This window comes from Oncorhynchus masou, chromosome 3 (assembly GCF_036934945.1).
Source record: "Oncorhynchus masou masou isolate Uvic2021 chromosome 3, UVic_Omas_1.1, whole genome shotgun sequence".
Classification (NCBI taxonomy): Eukaryota; Metazoa; Chordata; class Actinopteri; order Salmoniformes; family Salmonidae; genus Oncorhynchus; species Oncorhynchus masou.
Window position 1 is genome coordinate 15,368,288 of NC_088214.1, and position 20,000 is coordinate 15,388,287.

Here is a 20,000-nt window from a genome sequence, read left to right on the forward strand (position 1 = left end):
TACCTTTATAAAGGTAAAATAATTATGAGTGATGACGTGTTTCAGACATAATTATGGACTATAGCTGTATTTTTTAAAATTTGCACCGGAAGAGTTCAACCAATGCCGTCATTGGTTGATTGAGTCTGATGTCTGATAAAAAAAATATTGGAGTCACGTTTTTTAGCAATTATTGTGGCCTTTGTGTTTCGCCGATTGCACGATCCAACTAGCAGCAAGTAGATATGGTTGTCCTTGTTCAAATAGAACCATTGGACTATCTGCCAGGACATTGAAGGACAGCTTGGTTGACTCATTTCCCCTGGCTTTGTAAAGACTACAGTTTGACGGGAGCCCTACTTCCTTGTTCCTACCCTATTAAGCAAGCTTTTCAAAACGGGGGGCAGTACTAGTTTACAGGTACATGGAAGTTATGTTACCATGCACTGTCTATCCAAGATAATTAATTAGCTACAATGGCAGCTTCTGATGATTCCTCATTCCAAGAAGAGCTGGACGCTGAATTTTTTTTTGATGTTCTTTTACATAGGAACATACAGCCCTATTCACTTCAGAATACACTGAAGAGCAGTTGAAACAGTGACAGAAATAACTGTGAGACTAGCAAGCAGCGGAAGCAGCCTAGACCATCTGGGCTGGACCAGGACTCAGGGCAAATTACAAACAAGTAAGTTGTTTTGCTATCTGTAGCTAGCTAGCAATAAAAGCTCTCTTTTTACACGAGGCAGTGTTGTTCAGTACAATACAATTTGGTGATCGATTTGGCCATATCAAGGCTTGTTAGTACCATTACAAGGCACGCTAAAACCAAGTTTAGTTAGCTAGCTAGCTGTGTATTTAATACACCTAAAATGTACTGTAGTATAACGTTATAGCTAGCAAGCTACCTAGCCTAGCTAGCCTCAATATCTCTCATTATGAGCAAAACTGAAGAAATGTTACGATGATAATGGTGTAGAGTAAAGGAATGACTTTGGTTTTATGACTCATATTAGTCTTGGAGTTACTATACTTGTGTGATATAGCTAGCTAGGTAGCGAACTTGTGTCTGTGACATGTCTCATTCTACACCATGCTGTTACAGTAGGAATACAGACAGTACACAATGACTACCCATGAATGTGTAATAGTATTTTTGACTCTCTCACACATTAAATACTGCTTGGACACAACAACGTTGATTACTCTCAAGGGGAGATGTGAAAGGTCCCATAACAACAATCTCCCCTTGTATCAAAGTGACTCCGAACACCTCACTGCACCATCAAAACCACTATATGCAGTTATTCCTTTTGTAGAACTGTAGCAGTTATTATAAGCGTAAGTTGCATATTCTTTTTTCTTCTGTATATATGTCACACAATGCCATAACTGTTACTACTTACTGCTGTGTAAACTCACCTCAGTCTCCAGAGCAAATAAACTTCATCTTGAATACAATCCATGTCTACTTACTAGCTTTATTGATAGACTAATCTACTGTTTTATTGAAACATGCTATTTGCCAACAAATTTGCGTTTAAATGACACACAAAGTTCCTGCATTATTTGTTTTAGCAGTAAGACTGAAGCTAGTTTATCCCAAAACATTTAAAGAAAATCAAAATGAATTAACGCAGGAAATTAAGTAAACACTTTATTGGTATCGGATGCAGCAGGAATAATTGAGTAACTTGTCAGTACACTTTAAAAAGACATTATATTAAACACCGATATATATTCTGTACACAGTTGAAGCCAGAAGTTTACATACACCTAAGCAAATACATTTAAACTCAGTTTTTCATAATTCCTGACATTTAGTCAGAGTAAAAATTCCCTGTCTTAGGTCAGTTAGGATCACCACTTTATTTTAAGAATGTGAAATGTCAGAATAATAGTAGAGAGAAGGATTTAATTCAGCTTTAATTTCTTTCATCACATTCCCAGTGGGTCAGAAGTTTAGATACACGCAATTAGTATTTGGTAGCATTGCCTTCAAATTAATTTGGGTCAAACGTTTTTGGGTAGCCTTCGACAAGCTTCCCATAATAAATTGGGTGAATTTTGTCCCATTCCTCCTGACAGAGCTGGTGTGACTGAGTCAGGTTTCTAGTCTTCCTTGCTAGCTCACACTTTTTCAGTTCTGCCCACAATTTTCTATGGGATTGAGGTCAGGGCTTTGTGATGGCCACTCCAATACCTTGACTTTGTTGTCCTTAAACCATTTTGCCACAACTTTGGAAGTATGCTTGGGGTCATTGTCCACATGGAAGACCCATTTGCGACTAATCTTAAACATCCTGACTGATGTCTTGAGATGTTGCTTCAATATAGCCACATCATTTCTTCCCTCATGATGCCATCTATTTTGTGAAGTGCACCAGTCCCTCCTGCAGCTAAGCACCCCCACACCATGATGCTGCCACCCCCATGTTTCACGGTTGGTACGGTGTTCTTTGGCTTGCATGCTTCCCCCTTTTCCCTCCAAACATAACGATGGTCATTATGGCCAAACAGTTCAACTTTTGTTTCATCAGACCAGAGGACATTTCAACAAAAAGTATGATCTTTGGCCCCATTTCCATTTGCAATGGACATTAGACCGGTGAAAATCTTTCCTTTGGTCTGATGAGTCCAAATTTGAGGTTTTTGGTTCTAATCGCCGTGTCTTTGTAAGGGGATGATATCCGCATGGATCACTAGTAACTTTAAATAATAACACTTTAATAATGTTTACATATCTTACATTACTCATCTCATATGTGTTGTGTCTCTGACTGATTAAAAACGTATTTTTCTCAATTTCCGCCTGAATGACGTGCTCAAAGTAAACTGCCTGTTGCTCAGGACCTGAAGCCAGGGTATGCTTACAATTGATACCATTGGAAAGAAAACACTTTGAAGTTTGGAGAAATGTTAATATAATAAAGGAGAATATAACACAATATATATGGTAGGAGAAAATCCAAAGTTTGTTTGAGAGATCATGCTCTTACAATGGCAAGTATAAGGGCATACTGGAAATTAGCTCCCAGGATGCAATTCCTATGGCTTCCACAGGGTGTCAGCAGTCTATGTTCAACTTTCAGGCTTGTAACTTCCAAAACGATTAATAAATATCAGTGTTTGAAGACAGGAGGCACAAGCTAAAATTTCTTATTGAACATACTTCTTTCTGTAAGAAATATTATAGTTTGAATACATTTTAGGGTATCTAAGGAGTAAATATAAATGTTTTTGACATGTTGAAAAAAGTTTAGGGGCAGATTTTCGGATTCCTTTCTCTGAATGTGAGTGGATTACTCAAATCGATGGCGCCAACTAAACTGACTTTTTGGGATATAAAGGATTTTATCTAACAAAATGACACTACATGTTATAGCTGGGACCCTTTGAAAGACAAATCACAGGAAGATTTTTTTAAAGTAAGTAAATATTTAATCGCTATTTGTGAATTTATGAAACCTGTGCCGGTGGAAAACTATTTTGGTGTGGGGCGCCGTCCTTAAACAATCACATGGCATGTTTTCGCTGCAATAACTACTGTAAATCGGACAGTTTAGTTAGATTAACAAGAATTCAAGCTTTCAACTGATATAAGACACTTATGTTCCTAAATGTTTAATATACATAATTGTTATGATTATTTATTTGAATTTTGCGCCCTCCAGTTATGCTAGCGGGACGCCTAGACCTATTATATTACATGCTATTTGTCAGGACCCGGTTACTAACCTGGGTCTCCGGAGTGAGAAACAGTCACTTAACCAACTGAGCCACGAATAGTCAGCAGAACCCAGAAGATGAGGCAGACACAGCAGTACTTAAGACGGTGTATTTAATAAAGTAAAAAGGAGAAGTCCTTAAATACAAAAATGGCAAATCCAAAAGGTGGTAGGAATAGCAAAAAAAGCCTCAAGAGATACTCAAAAACAAAAACAGAATTCCACAAGAGCATCCACCGGAATCGACAAGAATACACAGAACACTAGGGCTGGGTGCTAACATACAAACACAGAGCACAGAACTGAGGGAAACTAAGGGTTTAAATACAATCAGGGGAAAACGAGGCACAGGTGCAAATAATAATGGGGAACAAGGGAAAAAACATAAGGTCAAAAAGCACAATGGGGGCATCTAGTGACCAAAACCCGGAACAACCCTGGCCAAATCCTGACACTATTTTATAAATTGATTACCTGTTTGGGGTAGGGGGCAGCATTTTCACTTTTGGATAAATAGCATGCCCAAACTGAACTGCCTCCTACTCTGTCCCAGATCCTAATATATGCATAGTATTATTAGTATTGGATAGAAAACACTCTGAAGTTTCTAAAACTGTTTGAATCATGTCTGTGAGTATAACATAACTTATTTACCAGGCAAAACCCCGAGGACAAATCATTCAGATTTTTTTTTGGGGTGGGTCACTGTCTTTTCAATATGTTTTCATGGGGAATACAGAATTCTAATCAACTTTCCTGCAGATCCTACCGCTTCCACTGGATGTCACCAGTTTGTAGAAATTGGTTGAGACTTTTCTTTTGTGTAATGAAGAAGTGCCTTAGCTCAGAACGAGAGTCACTTCATGTGTACTTTTGATAGAGGCGCGTAACCAGAAAAGTAGCGTCAGTTTGTTTTGCTCCTGTATTGAACACAGATCATCCCGTCTTGAATTTGATCGATTATATATGTTTAGAAATACCTAAAGTCGTATTGCAAAAGTAGTTTGAAATGTTGTGGCAAAGTTTCCAGGTAACTTTTGAGGTATTTAGTAGCAACGTTGCGTAAGTTGGAAGCGGTGTTTTTCTTGATCAAACGCTCCACATTTTGGATATATATCGACGGAATTAATCAAACAAAAGGACCATTTGTGATGTTTATGGGACATATAGGACTGCCAACAAAAGAAGCTCGTCAAAGGTAAGGCATGATTTATATTTTATTTCTGCGTTTTGTCGCGCCCGCAGAGTTGAAATATGCTACTCTCTCATTGTTTACTTGTTTACTCATTTGCTATCATCAGATAATAGTATCTTATACTTTTGCCGAAAAGCCTTTTTGAAATCTGCCATGTTGGCTGGATTCACAACGAATGTAGCTTTAATTTGCTATCTTGCATGTGTAATTTAATGAAAGTTAGATTTTTATAGAAATGTATTTGAATTTGGCGCCCTGCATTTACCCTGGCTATTGGCCATGTGGGACGCAAGCGTCCGCCTACCCCAGAGAGGTAAAACTAACGTTTGACTGATTATGTGATTGAATTAAACCATGCAACAATTAACTATTTTATAACCTGGGGCACCACGGAAGCATTAGTTCATATAGAGCGGCTATCTCCCGAATCCATTCTTGAAGATCTTTTACATCATTAGCAATCAATTATTAATCGACACCTTATTCAGTCTCATCTGAATGTCGTAAAATTCTTGGTTATCTTCATGAACCCTGGCGAACAAGTTAAATCTGCAATACGAAAATTGGCTTAATTGTTTATTTACTAAATAATCACACAGAATTACATATACACAGGATGGATCATACATCGATTACTAATCATGTCATAAAATAAAAAGTCCCTAGCGGATGAAACCGATATGACGGCTGGTTACACAAATAATGAGGGTTGGGTTTGAATGAAAGAGTGGGAAGACTGAGAGACTAAAGAGATTGGGTCTCTATCGGACGTTGAAAAGCTATGCTAATGTAAATACAGAATCTTATGCATTCTAATAACCACCCATTCGGAAAAGGAAAATGCAAGTTATATATTTACACTGAGCTGCGCTTCGATAGATGGGTCAAAGATGGAAGACTGGTTTCCCCAGAAGAGATTGCCCTTGTCCCTTGTAGAATCTGTCTGATCGTAGTGTAGTAGGACAGATACGTTATACCCTGTCTTCTCAGGAGATTGTCTGTCCTTTCCTAGGCCACGTACGTTTACAGCTGTAGCTGATAACTCAACTTCTATATATCACTTCTTCTTTAGTGAAAAAGAGTTGAAAGTTCATACCATTTTGCCATAATCAGCTCACGCTGTATTCTGGCCGGTGAAGTAGAAATTCATCGTTCCAGTGTGGTGATGGTCACCTCCACGTGATTTGTTCTCATGTAAATTTTGTTTTGTAGAGTGGAAATTCAACCATTCGCAACCACAGCTCATGCTGGGGTTTGCTTAGTCTGACATGAATTGGGTCACGGGGGCTTTTACACTGGAGAAGACAAGGGCTTGTTTCTCTCCTCTCAACCAATGTCCGTTCACTTGGACGTGGCCACTGAGTGAGCATAGTTTACTTATGAAAACAATTCTCTCATTTAGAAGCTAAAATTACATTTAATCTTTTCACTAGTTTCTCAATAGTTTCATATTTAAACATTTAAACATTTAAATTGCACAACAATTCCATGTGAATCTGATAACTATAATGTGTAGACTTTCCAAGGTACAATTTATGTTGTCCGATCATCAAATATAATGTCCCAGACACCAACTGATCTGACATCATATTCTTTAAGTGCCAACGGACACTTTCAACTGGTTGGATTACATAAATATTGTTCTTTTCCCCAACCTTTTTATGTTACCATACTCTATGTTATCAAAGGGCTTTCCAAGAGGCCATTCTGTAGAGTGGAGAGAAAAGGGGAAAGGTATTTATGGGACCATAAACCTCCCCCAACATCATGACATATGTTTATACTGTATCTTATACCATCTTGCCTATGCCGCTCGGTCATCGCTCATCCATATATTAATATGTACATATTCTTATTCCATCCATTTAGATTTGTGTGTACTAGGTAGTTGTGGAATTGTTAGATTACTTGTTAGGATTTCTCTACACTCGCATTAACATCTGCTAACCATGTGTATGTGACCAATAAAATTTGATTTGATTTGTGTGGTTCCCACCGTGAAGCACGGAGGAGGAGGTATAAGGGCACAAGGCGAGACCCAGATGCAGACACAGGAGGCAGATGGTTAGAGTCCAAGATTTTTATTAACAATCCAAAAGGGATCAAAACCAGTTCAGAGATCCAGAGGTATAGAATGGCAGGCTCGAGGTCAGGGTAGGCAGAATGGTCAGGCAAAGCGGGAGGACTAGTAAAAGAGAATAGAAAAGCAGGAGCACAGGAAAGACACACTGGTTGACTTGAACATACAAGATGAACTGGCACAGAGAGACAGGAAACACAGGGATAAATACAGCAGGGAAAATAAGCTACACCTGGAGGGGGTGGAGACAATCACAAGGGCAGGTTAAACAGATCAGGGCATGACAGGATGTGTGATGGTGCTTTGCTGGTGACACTATCAGTTGATTTATTTAGAATTCAAGGGACACTTAATGAGCATGGCTACCACAGCCTTCTGCAGTGATACGCTATCCCACTTAGTGGGACTATAATTTGTTTTTCAACAGGACAATGACCCAACACACCTCCAGGCTGTGTAAGGGCTACTTGACCAAGAAGGAGAGTGCTGCATCAGATGACCTGGCCTCCACAATCACCCGACCTCAACCCAATTCAGATGGTTTGGGATGAGTTGGACCGCAGAGTGAAGGAAAGTAGCCAACAAGTTCTCATCATATGTGGGAACTCCTTTAAGACTGTTGGAAAATAATTCCAGGTGATGCTGGTTGAGAGAATGCCAAGAGTGTGCAAAGCTGGCATCAAGGCAAAGGGTGGCTACTTTGAAGATTCTAAAATCTAAAAAATATATTAGGATTTTTTTAAACACTTTCTTATTTCATAGTTTGATGTCTTCACTATTATTATTCTACAATATATAAAATAGTAAATATAAAGATGAAACATTGAAATATAATATATAATATATATATATATGTGTGTGTGTGCAACAGCTAGAAATATATTTACCACAATGCAATTTTGAGCATACTAGGCATCCTATATTATACCACAACATCAGTCTAACTGAATATGGGTATTGTGTTGGTTGAATATTCCAGGCAGGTTACATATTGTTCTTCAGCTGGTGAACCTCTTCTTGCGTTGGGTAATGGCAGTTGGTTTAGCAGTCTTTGGCGATGTTGGCAGGGCTGTTGGGTTTGGGGATCTGTGACTCAGGCTCTTTGTAGACAATTGTCTGGTCCTTTCTGCACTTCACAGCAAGGTGGACAAGCCACTCTTACATGTTTTTTACCACCCACTGCTTCGACCTCTTGCAGAAGATTTGTTTGCACTGCAAGTCTCCAGGAGAGAGACGTGAAGCTGATCGTGAGGATGTGTAAAGCGTGAAGACTGATCATGAGGATGTGTAAACATACAATAACCATAGAACCACACTATGTAAACAAAACAGGCTACAGTAGACTGGTATGTGTTCTGTTACAATCAGAGTCAATAATGGGGCATTGAGATGGGCTGTTAGAAAAGCTGTCAAACGTTTGAGGGGGTCTTAATGACTGATGTACAGTCTAGTCGTGTCTTGTTATTTATGAGCAGCTACAGTTGTGCTGTTGAGTAGACAAGCACTGCCAACAGTAGAGTGAATAGGCTAGAAGAGTATATTAACAGCCCCTCTCCCTCATACCAAAGAACTGACTGTAAGGGTGTGAAAAGTTTGAGGAGCACATTTCTTGTGAGAGTTTAGTGTTTTTCAAGAGGGTATTGTGCTTTCATAAATACCTTTAGCTGTCCTGGCTTGTGTCAAAGTAAGATTATGTTGAGTTTGAGCTTATTCCAGGCTGAAAGCTTTCAACCAACGGGTCTACAGGCTCTGCACTAGTAAAGCTGGTGTCCCGGTTGTCGTCATCAGCAACATGAGTATTCTGTTGGACACACAGTAGTCAGGAATTAGCCAACAATTGACGACTATGTCCCCATTTACACACACTGAAACAAGGTCCTATATCCACCCCCCCCATGTCAACAGATCATTCATACTAACCTTCACACACAATACCCACCCCTAACAGACACCAGTAACAACCCCCCTTACTAATACTTCCTTTTCTGCAATTTACACTTCAAGCCTTGCATTAACTTTCAACCAAGCCTCAACAATACAGAGAAAACTACAGCGGAAGGTGTAGCCTCCTTGTAAACACACACATTCTGACAACAAGACACAGCTCATGTTTATGCCGAGCTCCAGTAGATTTATTTGCTCACCATGGAGTCATGGAAAGATTTAGTAGACTTTAGTAAGCTTTTAGAAGGTATCTTACACTACTTCCTGGTGCTGAGCTCGATGTTGATGCCTCTACAGATGTTGATGGGATGAGACTCTAAATAAAACACATAGTCACACATAGTTAGTCACTTGAATAGTTAGTTAGCTAGCTAGCTAACGGTTAGCTAACGTAACCTAACGGAGCTAACGTCACCCTGCAAAGTTACAAATCACATCACCAGATAGCAGCTTGCTAATTACACTGATAAGCTTTGCAATGTCAAGCCAGCGTATTATGAAAGCCAGCTAGCTAGATTTTGGTTTAGATAAACAAATGTAGTTCGCCAGCTAGCTAGTTAGCTAGGTAATGTTAGTTACGTTACCACAGCTTGACTTGTTTTCTGCTGCTCTGATGTTGGCTGATCGGATGACTTCATCTTTGAAGTGAAGGGGAAAATCGATGGAATAGCATCACTTTTCAATGTTCGACGACATGGCAACCCCATCAGTTGAGACTTCAGTTCCGTTTCGAAAATCCTCTGGCTGAAAGTGCTGGCTACAAATGCAGACATTTTGATATTTCTCACATCAACTGGATACACAGGCCTGTACTACGTCCTGAAATCGCCAAGAACTCTGTATATTGTGGTTTGCTTACAACCAGGAAATGTAGCTGGCCTAATTCTACTGGTGAGATGCAGAAAAGCTCGGTATTTGCGTGTAGTGAGGAAATTCAAAATGTTCATGACACATATGATATGTTAATTACATATTCATGTACATTTATAGTGAAATAGAGCAGCAGTGAAATTTATCTTCAACCTAATTGTCCTAACCTGCTACGTCAATCCCACCGACCTGCTACACAAATTCTCCTAACCTGCTATGTGAGTTCTCCTAACAGCTACGTGAGTTAACCTAACCAGCAACCTGCTTCGTGAGTTCTCCTAACCTGCTACGTGAGTTCTTCCTAACCTGCTACGCAAGTTGTCCTAACCTACTACGTGAGTTTTCCTAACCTGCTATGTGAGTTCTCCTAACCAGCTACGTGAGTTCTCCTAACCTGCTACCTGCTAAGTGAGTCCTCGAACCTGCTACGTGAATTCTCCTAACTCGCTACCTGCTATGTGAGTTCTCCTAACCTGCTACGTGAGTTCTCCTAACCAGCTATGTGAGTTCTCCTAACCTGCTACGTGAGTTCTCCTAACCAGATACATGAGTTATCCTAACCTGCTGTGAACAGTCACTTTCTGACATTAACTGCATCCCATCAAGTCACAATCAGAAAAGAGGGTTGGAGGGAGAGGTAATTGATGGCGCTATATCGACCCCCCTGTAAAACCTAGTTAACACCTCGCCTGTCTTCCAGCCTGTGAAATCTGATTAGCTGTGTGTGTGTCTGTGTGTACTTCTAGTAAACCAGGATTAACACCCTGCCTGTCGGCCATCTAGCCTGTCTTGCCATTTTCTTCTTCAACCTTTCAACTTTTACGTACGTGAGCGTGTTTTATGTGTGTTTTTGTATGCTATTGCGTGTGTGTGTGTGTGTGTGTGTGTGTGTGTGTGTGTGTGTGTGTGTGTGTGTGTGTGTGCGTGTGTGTGATTAGGACAGTATCCACTAACTAGATTTCACCCAGTCAATAATTAATAGGGCACTCAGCCTGATAGGCAATCACCCTTAATCAATAATAATGTTTTTACAGACCTCAGAAGTGTGTGTGTGTACGGTATGTCAATGTGTGTGTGTCGAGGGGAAAAATAGCTCTTTAATTTAGTCAGTGCGTATATAGGATAAGCATTAATTTACAGACATTATAAATCACTGGCCTGTCATCTCTCTCTCCTCTCCTCCTTTGGTACAGGAGAGCTGGAGCCTAACTCGGACTGTCTGGACTGCATCCAAGAAGAGTTCTCTCCTTTCCTCCTATCTCATTTCTTCTCTCTGATTCTCTTCTTCAATTTGACTCACTAGTCTAGCCTGCATATAACACCACTGGGTTTACAAATGACCTTCGCTGAACGTTAGCTAATTTTGCCTGAAGGTACATTTCAGTGTGTGTGAGAGTGTGTGTTTAGCTCTCTTACCTGCCACTGACAACAAAGCAGGCCACCAGGAAGATGAGCAGTACGATGCCTCCAGTGATGGACACAGTCAGTATAGTAGACTGGTTAGGGTCTCCTATGGCCAACATGTCTGAGACAGGGAATCACAGGCAAGAGAAAGGGTTAACACACTGTGAGAAGGTGTGTCTATGTGTGCATGTGTGTCTTTGTGTATCTATGTGTGTGATAAGAAATACAGTGTAGACATTGTTAATGTTGTAAATGACTATTGTAGTTTTGGAATATCTACATAGACATTCAGAGGCCCATTATCAGCAACGATCACTTCTGTGTTCCAATGGCACGTTGTGTTAGCTAATCCAAGTGTAGCATTTTAAAAGGCTAATTGATCATTCTGAGAAATAAAGGCTATTCGATGTGAGAAACTGCCAAGAAACTGAAGATCTCGTACAATGCTGTGTACTACTACTTCCTTCACAGAACAGCGCAAGCCTGCTCTGACCAGAATAGAAAGAGGAGTGGGAGGCCCCTGTGCACAACTGAGCAAGAGGACAAGTACATTGGAGTGTATAGTTTGAGAAACAGACATCTCACAAGTCCTCAACTGGCAGCTTCATTAAATAGTACCTGAAAAACACCAGTCTCAACGTCAACAGTGGAGAGGCGACTCCAGAAGGCCAGTATCCCGGAGTCGCCTCTTCACTATTGAAGTTGAGAGGGGTGTTTTGGGGGAACTATTTAATGAAGCTGCCAGATGAGGACTTGTGAGGCGTATGTTTCTCAAACTAGACACTCAAATGTACTTGTCCTCTTGTTCAGTTGTGCACCGTGGCCTCCACTCCTCTTTCTATGCTGGTTAGAACAAAATGTTTTTTTTTCTTTCAAAAACAAGGACACTTCTAAGTGACCCCAAACCTTTGAACGGTGGTGTAACTAGGAATAAAGTGACAGATAGTAAACAGTAGCAGCATATGATGATTAAAAAAAGTTAGCACAAAAAAGGGGTCAATGCAGAAAGTCTAAGTCGACATTTGATTAACTATTTAACTAACTATTGAGCAGTCTCATGGTTTGGGGTTAGAAGCTGTTCCTCTTGGTTCCAGACTTGTTGTGTCGGTACTGCTTGCTGTGCAGAAGCAGAGATAACTGTCTATGACTTTGGTGGCAAAGAATCCAGCTTGTGAGTGTGTGTGTGCGCGTGCGTGTGTGTGCGTGTGTGTGTGTGTGTGTGTGAGTGTGTGAGTGTGTGTGTGCGCGTGCGTGTGTGTGTGTGTGTGTGTGTGTGTGTGTGTGTGTGTGTGTGTGTGTGTGTGTGTGTGTGAGTGTGTGTGTGTGTGTGTGTGTGTGTGTGTGTGTGTGTGTGTGTGTGTGAGTGTGTGAGTGCGCGTGCGTGTGTGTGTGTGAGTGTGTGTGTGCGTGTGTGTGTGTGTGTGTGTGTGTGAGTGTGTGTGTGCGTGTGTGTGTAAGAGAGTGAGAGAAAGAGAAAGGGAGATTGAAAGAGAAAGAGAATGTTCTCAGCACGCTCTTTCATAATAAAAAAAGCTTTTTCCATTTCAATATTCCTCAAAAACAGCAGACTGTAAATACATGAGAGTTTTCCTGCGCTGTCTAAATGGATATGTTAACATTGTAAATAACAAGCTTTAAAAGTTTCTGTGAAACCACATAGATTTTTACACTGCAATAATCGAGCCATTACTCAAAACAAATACCTCATTTATCAAGTTTAGCCAAGCACGAGCATGCATGTGTGTGTGTGTGCGTGTGTGTATGTGTCTGTGTGTGTGTGCATGGGCAGCCAGCCCATTCAGGCAAATCAATGCCGCCGGGCAGCGATAGATGGCCATTGGTCTCCTATTCCATTCCCTAGCATCAAACACACACACACGAAGAAGACTTAGTAACTAATCAACAATAACATTGATCACACTTCATAGAATTGATATGACTGATATCCAGTCAGCTCAATCTTTGGTTTTCATTTCATGAACTTGAACTAAACGATTGATCAGATTCACATTTGATTTACATGATCGATATTCAGTCGAGGTGAACATAGGGCTGGCACAATAATCATACAATCATGTAACCGACAATTATGAACGATAATGGTGAAGTAAAACAATGTTTTGTCTATATTTTAGGAGTTTGGGGGGGTTCAACTTTAATTTTCAGACATTAGTAAATATAGTTTACCCAATAGCAGTTTTTATTTTTCCATTAGGAGGGTAAAGTTAGTAATTAATTTACTTGCAGAACGACATATTCCGGAGGAAAAGCTTGATTTCCAAAAGATCCAAGCAGTCAAAAGCATTTGTTTTTGAGACAAAGGTGTCACCAGACCTATGTTGTATTCATTAAGTATAGTATGTCATCAGATTAAAAAGACTTAGTATTGAGAATGTCGATATATGCCTTCCTCAACACTAACAATTGATTGCTCAGCACTGGGAGCGAACTCGTGATGCTTGGAGCCGTGCTGCTCAGACCACTGCGCCATCCCAGTTCACAATGTTCTAGTAAGCCATGATAATACTTGATTACACTTGATGGAATAGCAAGTTTTTTTTATTACTATTTTGTATTAAGCCTTCCCCAAACCATAGCCAAAACCTTAACCACTCGGTTTTAACCCTGCAACCACACGGAATTAACCCTGTTACCACGTGGTAATACAGTGTCAAAAATAGATCATCATACATACTTAGAATTTCTAAGGAAAACAATTAGATCTTGTTGCGACCATAGCAACAACAAAAAAAGTTCAACAAAAAATACAATTTAAAAACCGTCATCAATTACATGACAATTAATTATTACCCAAAATTCCATATTTGTCACAGCCCTAGTTGAATTTGAGACAATGTCATGAGCTGGATTTTCATGTCCTTCCCATATGAGACTGACAGACAGTAGAAAAAGGGAGGAGTAAGCAGAGCTGGGAGATATATCCTCTTTTAAGGTATGTCATTAAGGCATACCGGTATGGATATTTACAATACCGTCTAGAAAGATATTTTGGTGCACTGCTAAATAAATGAAAAGTTATATAAATTGGACAACTTTACTGTCATCTTTGTTCTAGTTTGGTTTGATATAAAACAATCAGAATGGAGACACACCTACTCATTCAAGGATTTGCCTTTATTTTTACTATTTTCTACATTGTAGTATAATAGTGAAGACATCAAAACCATGAAATAACACATATGGAATCATGTAGTAACCAAAAAAAGTGTTAAACAAATCAAAATATATTTTTGATTTTAGATTCTTCAAAGTAACTATCCTTTGCCTACATGACAGCTTTGCACACTCTTGGCATTCTCTCAACCAGCTTCAAGAGGTAGTCACCTGGAATGCCATTCAGTTAATTAACAACTGTGCCTTGTTTTTTATTTCCTGTATTTATCTAGGCAAGTCAGTTAAGAACATATTCTTATTTACAACGACAGCCTAGGAACAGTGGGTTAACTACCTTTTTCAGGGGCAGAATGACAGATTTGTTCCTTGTCAGCTCGGGGATTTCATCTTGCAAACTTTCGGTTACTAGTCCAATGCTCTAACCACTAGGCTACCTGCCGCCCCAAACACTAGGCTACCTTCCGCCCCAGCAGCGTAAATTTGTGGAATTTCTTTCCTTCTTAATGTCTTTGAGTCAATCAGTTGTGATGTGACAAGGTAGGGATAGTATACAGAAGACAGCCCTATTTGGTAAAAGACCATGTCCATATTGTGACAAGAATAGCTCAAATAAGCAAAGAAAAACAACAGTCCATTATTACTTTAAGACATGAATGTCAGTCAAACTGGAACATTTCAAGAACTTTGAAAAAACCATGAAGCACTATGATGAAACTGGCTCTCATGAGGACCGCTACAGGAAAGGAAGACCCAGAGTTACCTCTGTTGCAGAGAACACGTTCATTAGAGTTACCAGCCTCAGAAATTGCAGCTCAAATAAACGCTTCACAGAGTTCAAGTAACAGACACATCTCAACATCAACTGTCCAGAGGAGACTGCGTGAATCAGGCCTTCATGGTCGAATTACTGCAAAGAAACCACCACTAAAGGACACCAATAATAATAAGAGACTTGCTTGGGCCAAGAAACATGACCAATGGACATTAGACTGGTGGAAATATGTTGTTTAGTCTGATGAGTCCAAATTTGAGATTTTTGGTTCCAACATTAGTGTCTTTGTGAGACACAGAGTATGTGAACGGATGATCTCCTCTTGTGTGGTTCCCACCGTAAAGCATGGAAGGGGAGGTGTGATGGTGCTTTGCTGGTGACACTGTCTGTGATTTATTTGGAATTCAAGGCACACTTAACCAGCATGGCTACCACAGTATTCTGCAGTGATACACCATCCCATCTGGTTTGTGCTTAGTGGGACTATAATTTGTTTTTCAACAGGACAATGACCCAACACACCTCCAGGCTGTGTAAGGGCTATTTGACCAAGAAGGAGAGTGAGGGAGTGCTACATCAGATGACCTGGCCTCCACAATCACCCGACCTCAACCCAATTGAGATGGTTTGGAATTAGTTGGACCGCAGAGTGAAGGAAAATTAGTCAACAAGTGCTCAGCATATGTGGGAACTCCTTCAAGACTGCTGGAAAAGCATTCCAGGTGAAGCTGGTTGAAAGAATGTCAAGAGTGTGCAAGGCTATCAAGGCAAAGGGTGGCTACTTAGAAAAAGCTCAAATCTAAAAAATATTTTGATTTGTTTAACACTTTTTTGGTTACTACATGATTCCATATGAGGTTACTACATGATTCCATATGTGTTATTTCATATTTGTGATGTCTTCACAATTATTCTACAATGGAGAAAATAGTAAAAATAAAGAAATACCCTTGAATGAGTAGGTGTTCTAAAACGTTTAACTGGTACTGTATTTACAAACTTGTTTCCTTCAGAAACCATCAAATACTGTAAAAAATAAGACAAATATTTTGCTACGATATTTTGTCCATATCGCCCAGCCCTAGGACTGCCCTAATGGAGGTGAAGAGGTAGAGGTGAGATATTGCAGAGGTAAAAGAAGAGAGGAGAGAAGGAAGATGGAGAGTCCAGAAGAGGATGATAGGTGGAGACAGAGATAAATAAAAAGACACAGCAGAGAGAGACAGGAAGAGGAAGAGACCTTCGTGGCTGGTCTCCAGTTCTATCTCTCCTCCGTAGTTGCCGTATCCCCCGTCGGTTCTAGCTCGGACACGGAACACATATGTAGTACCAGGCTTTAGACCATCTACAGTCATCACATTGGACCTGGTCTTTAGGACTGTGTAGTTCTGCTCTCTCTGGTTCTAATGGGAGAGGAAGAGATGGAGATAAATAGATGGAGAGAGAGAGAGAGATGTTAAGTGATTGTGTGTGTCAGTGAGACACCTCCTTGCAGTGCCTATGATACCTTCTCTAATGAGAGGAGCTCCACTACACTGATTAGCACTGTTACTGTGGAATATTACCACTGATCCCTGCCAATAACACACACACACACACACACACACACACACACACACACACACACACACACACACACACACACACACACACACAGACACACAGACACACACACACACACACACACACACACACACACACACACACACACACACACACACACACACACACACACACACACACACACAGACACACAGACACACACACTTCCCACTCCTCTCTTCTCTCGTTCTCTTCATTCACGGTCCTGTTTTATTTAGCCTGCCTGCTGCACTTGGTGGACATAAACTTCCCTTTCGGGGCCATTCAATGTGCAGAGTGAGCTAAATCAAGTGCACTCCTGTGCTTATCAGATCCATTAAACACTGGCTAGAGTGTCCACACTGGGATTTTCAGGTCTGAGTCTGACATTAAGTAAGAAGAGAAGAGAGGGATGAGATGGGAGGAGAAGAGAAGAGAAGGAGAGAGAAATGGAGGTGTGTATGTGACTCACCTTCTCGTAATAAATGACTTCATACTCCACTATGGCTCCATTGGGTCTGTCAGGGCCCTGCCACGCCAGAGTGATACTGTCCTTACTCCTCCTCTCCTTCAGGACCACACTCACTACAGAGGGAAATAGACAGACAGACAGACAGACAGACAGACAGACAGACAGAGAGAGATATAGGTTAACCACAATCACTACAGAGAGAAAGAGACAGACCGACAGACAGACAGACAGACAGACAGACAGACAGACAGACAGACAAACAGACAGACAGACAGACAGACAGACAGACAGACAGACAGACAGACAGACAGACAGACAGACAGACAGACAGACTGACAGACAGATAGAGATATAGGTTAACCACACTCACTACAGAGAGAGATAAACAGACAGAAAGAGTTCCAGACAGATATATAGGTTAACCACACTCACGATAGAGAGAGAGAGAGAGAGAGAGAAGGGGGGAGTGGAATTTAGGGGGAGAGAAAGGAAGAAAGACTACCAGGAGAAAAGGAGAGAGACAGTGGGGGAGGAATTAGAAAGGAAGAATGAGGGAAGAGAGAGACAGCAGGGGAGGAAGAGAGTGAGGAAGAGAGATTTATAGATTGATTACCACTGTGCTATAATGACAGTTCTCTGCAGAGTGTAGAACTTAGCTAATGAAAGAACAAAGAGGGGGTCACATACTGTATGTGCACATGTGTATGTAATTACTTTGTGTGTCTGTACGTGCGTGTGTGTGCATGTGTGTGTGTGCTGGGTAAGCCGATGGGTGTCTCTGAGGGGTTCCGTGGTATACATCGCTATCTCTTCACTTTCACCCCCTCATCACAGAGTGCTCGGTGGGCACAGGTAGGAATGTGTTTGTGTGTGTGTGTGTGTGTGTGTGTGACATGTTGAGATGAGCAGTGTGTGACAGCAGGGGAGACGTGGAACTGTTAACGAGGTTAATGTCCTCCCCTCCTCTCATCGCCCCTCTCCTTTACTTCCACTCCTCTCCTCCACTCCCAATCCTCTCCTCCTCTCATCGCCCCTCTCCTTTACTTCCACTCCTCTCCTCCACTCCCAATCCTCTCCTCCTCTCATTCCTCTCATTCCACCTCTCCTCCACTCCCAATCCTCTCCTCCTCTCATTCCCCCTCACCTCCTCTCCCATTCCTCTCATTCCACCTCTCCTCCACTCCCAATCCTCTCCTCCTCTCATTCCCCTTCACCTCCTCTCCCATTCCTCTCATTCCACCTCTGCTCCACTCCCAATCCTCTCCTCCTCTCATTCCCCCTCACCTCATCTCCCACTCCTCTCCTTGCCCCTCTCCTCCTCTCCTTCTCTCATCACCCCTCACCTCCTCTCCCACTCCTCTCATCCTCTCACCGCCCCTCTCCTCCTCTCCCACTCCTCTCCTTCTCTCCTCCTCTCATCATCCCTCACCTCCTCTCCCACTCCTCTCCTCCTCTCATTGCCCCTCTCCTCCTCTCCCACTCCTCTCCTTCTCTCATCACCCCTCACCTCCTCTCCCACTCCTCTCCTCCTCTCATTGCCCCCTCTCCTCCTCTTCCACTCTTCTCATCCTCTCCTTGTCTCCTCCTCTCATTGCCCTTCACATCTTCTCATCACCCCTCACCTCCTCTCTTCTCCCACTCCTCCTCTCATCACCCCTCACATCATCTCATCACCCCTCACCTCCTCTCCCAATCCTCTCCTTCTCTCATCACCCCTCACCTCCTCTCCCACTCCTCTCCTCCTCTCCCACTCCTCTCCTCCTCTCATCACCCCTCACCTCCTCTCCCACTCCTCTCCTCCTCTCATTGCCCCTCTCCTCCTCTTCTATTCCTCTCCTCCTCTGATTGCCCTTCACATCTTATCATTACCCCTCACCTCCTCTCCTAATCCTCTCATCACTCCTCACATCTTCTCATCACCCCTCACCTCCTCTCCCACTCCTCACCTCTTCTCATACTCCTATCCTCCTCTCAAAACCCCTCACCCCCTCTCTCAATCCTCTCCTCTCACCCCTTAATGACACATCCCCTACATGGACCCCATTACTTACATTCACACTCCACGTCCCCCTCAACCTTTCCCACACACACACACACACACACACACACACACACACACACACACACACACACACACACACACACACACACACACACACACACACACACACACACACACACACTCATTCCATATATGTGGCTGGATCCAATGAGCAGCAAATGTAAACAAGTAGTAATCTGCTGAGTCTTCAGCAGAGCCTGAAAAGCCTGATGCATAGTCATGAGCCCTGGTTGAAGGGCTTGGGCTCATGTGTGTGTGTCAGACAGTATGCCAGTGAACATTACTGAGTGGCATTGACTGCTTCAACACTGAGGCTGTAATGTGTGTGTGTCTATATGCGAGCCTATGCATATATGTATGGCTGTGAGTTCCTACCTGTCTGGCTGGTGGTGACATTAACTATCACAGCTCCTCTGGGTGTAGGACTCAGGTCAGAAACTCCATTCAGGCTCTCAATGGTGAAGCTGTAATTGCTGTGTGGCTGCAGGTCAGTGACCATCACCATAGTCACAGAGAGACCAAACTGCCTCGGCACAAAATGTACGCTGTTACCGCAGGGCGTGCACTTCCTGCGCTCGCCGGAGCACTTCCTGCAGTGGAGGCTGTAGGTGATGTCACCTCGGCCTCCCATGTCAAGAGGGGGACTCCATTCTAGTGTGACACACGTCTCATTCACAGTGGAGATGGGGTTCTCTGGAGCAGAACAGGGACCTGAGGAGGAGAGAGAGGCGAGGCGGTGAGTGTGTGTGTCTATGGTGTGTGTCTATGGTGTGTGTCT

The 20,000-nt window shown here is 41.9% G+C and overlaps 1 protein-coding gene across 2 annotated transcripts in view; it reads right to left on the bottom strand.

Annotated features, from left to right (window-relative positions):
* LOC135510981 (ephrin type-A receptor 3-like) overlaps window positions 1-20,000 on the bottom strand; it is a 209,480-nt gene that overhangs the window by 80,965 nt on the left and 108,515 nt on the right. For both annotated transcript variants that reach the window (XM_064932384.1, XM_064932376.1), the window contains exons 7-10: window positions 19,598-19,933; window positions 17,161-17,273; window positions 16,348-16,510; window positions 11,213-11,321 (exon numbers count right to left, since the gene is read on the bottom strand). In XM_064932384.1, coding sequence (XP_064788456.1) covers window positions 11,213-11,321; window positions 16,348-16,510; window positions 17,161-17,273; window positions 19,598-19,933 — 721 coding nt within the window. The remainder of the gene's footprint in view (window positions 1-11,212; window positions 11,322-16,347; window positions 16,511-17,160; window positions 17,274-19,597; window positions 19,934-20,000) is intronic.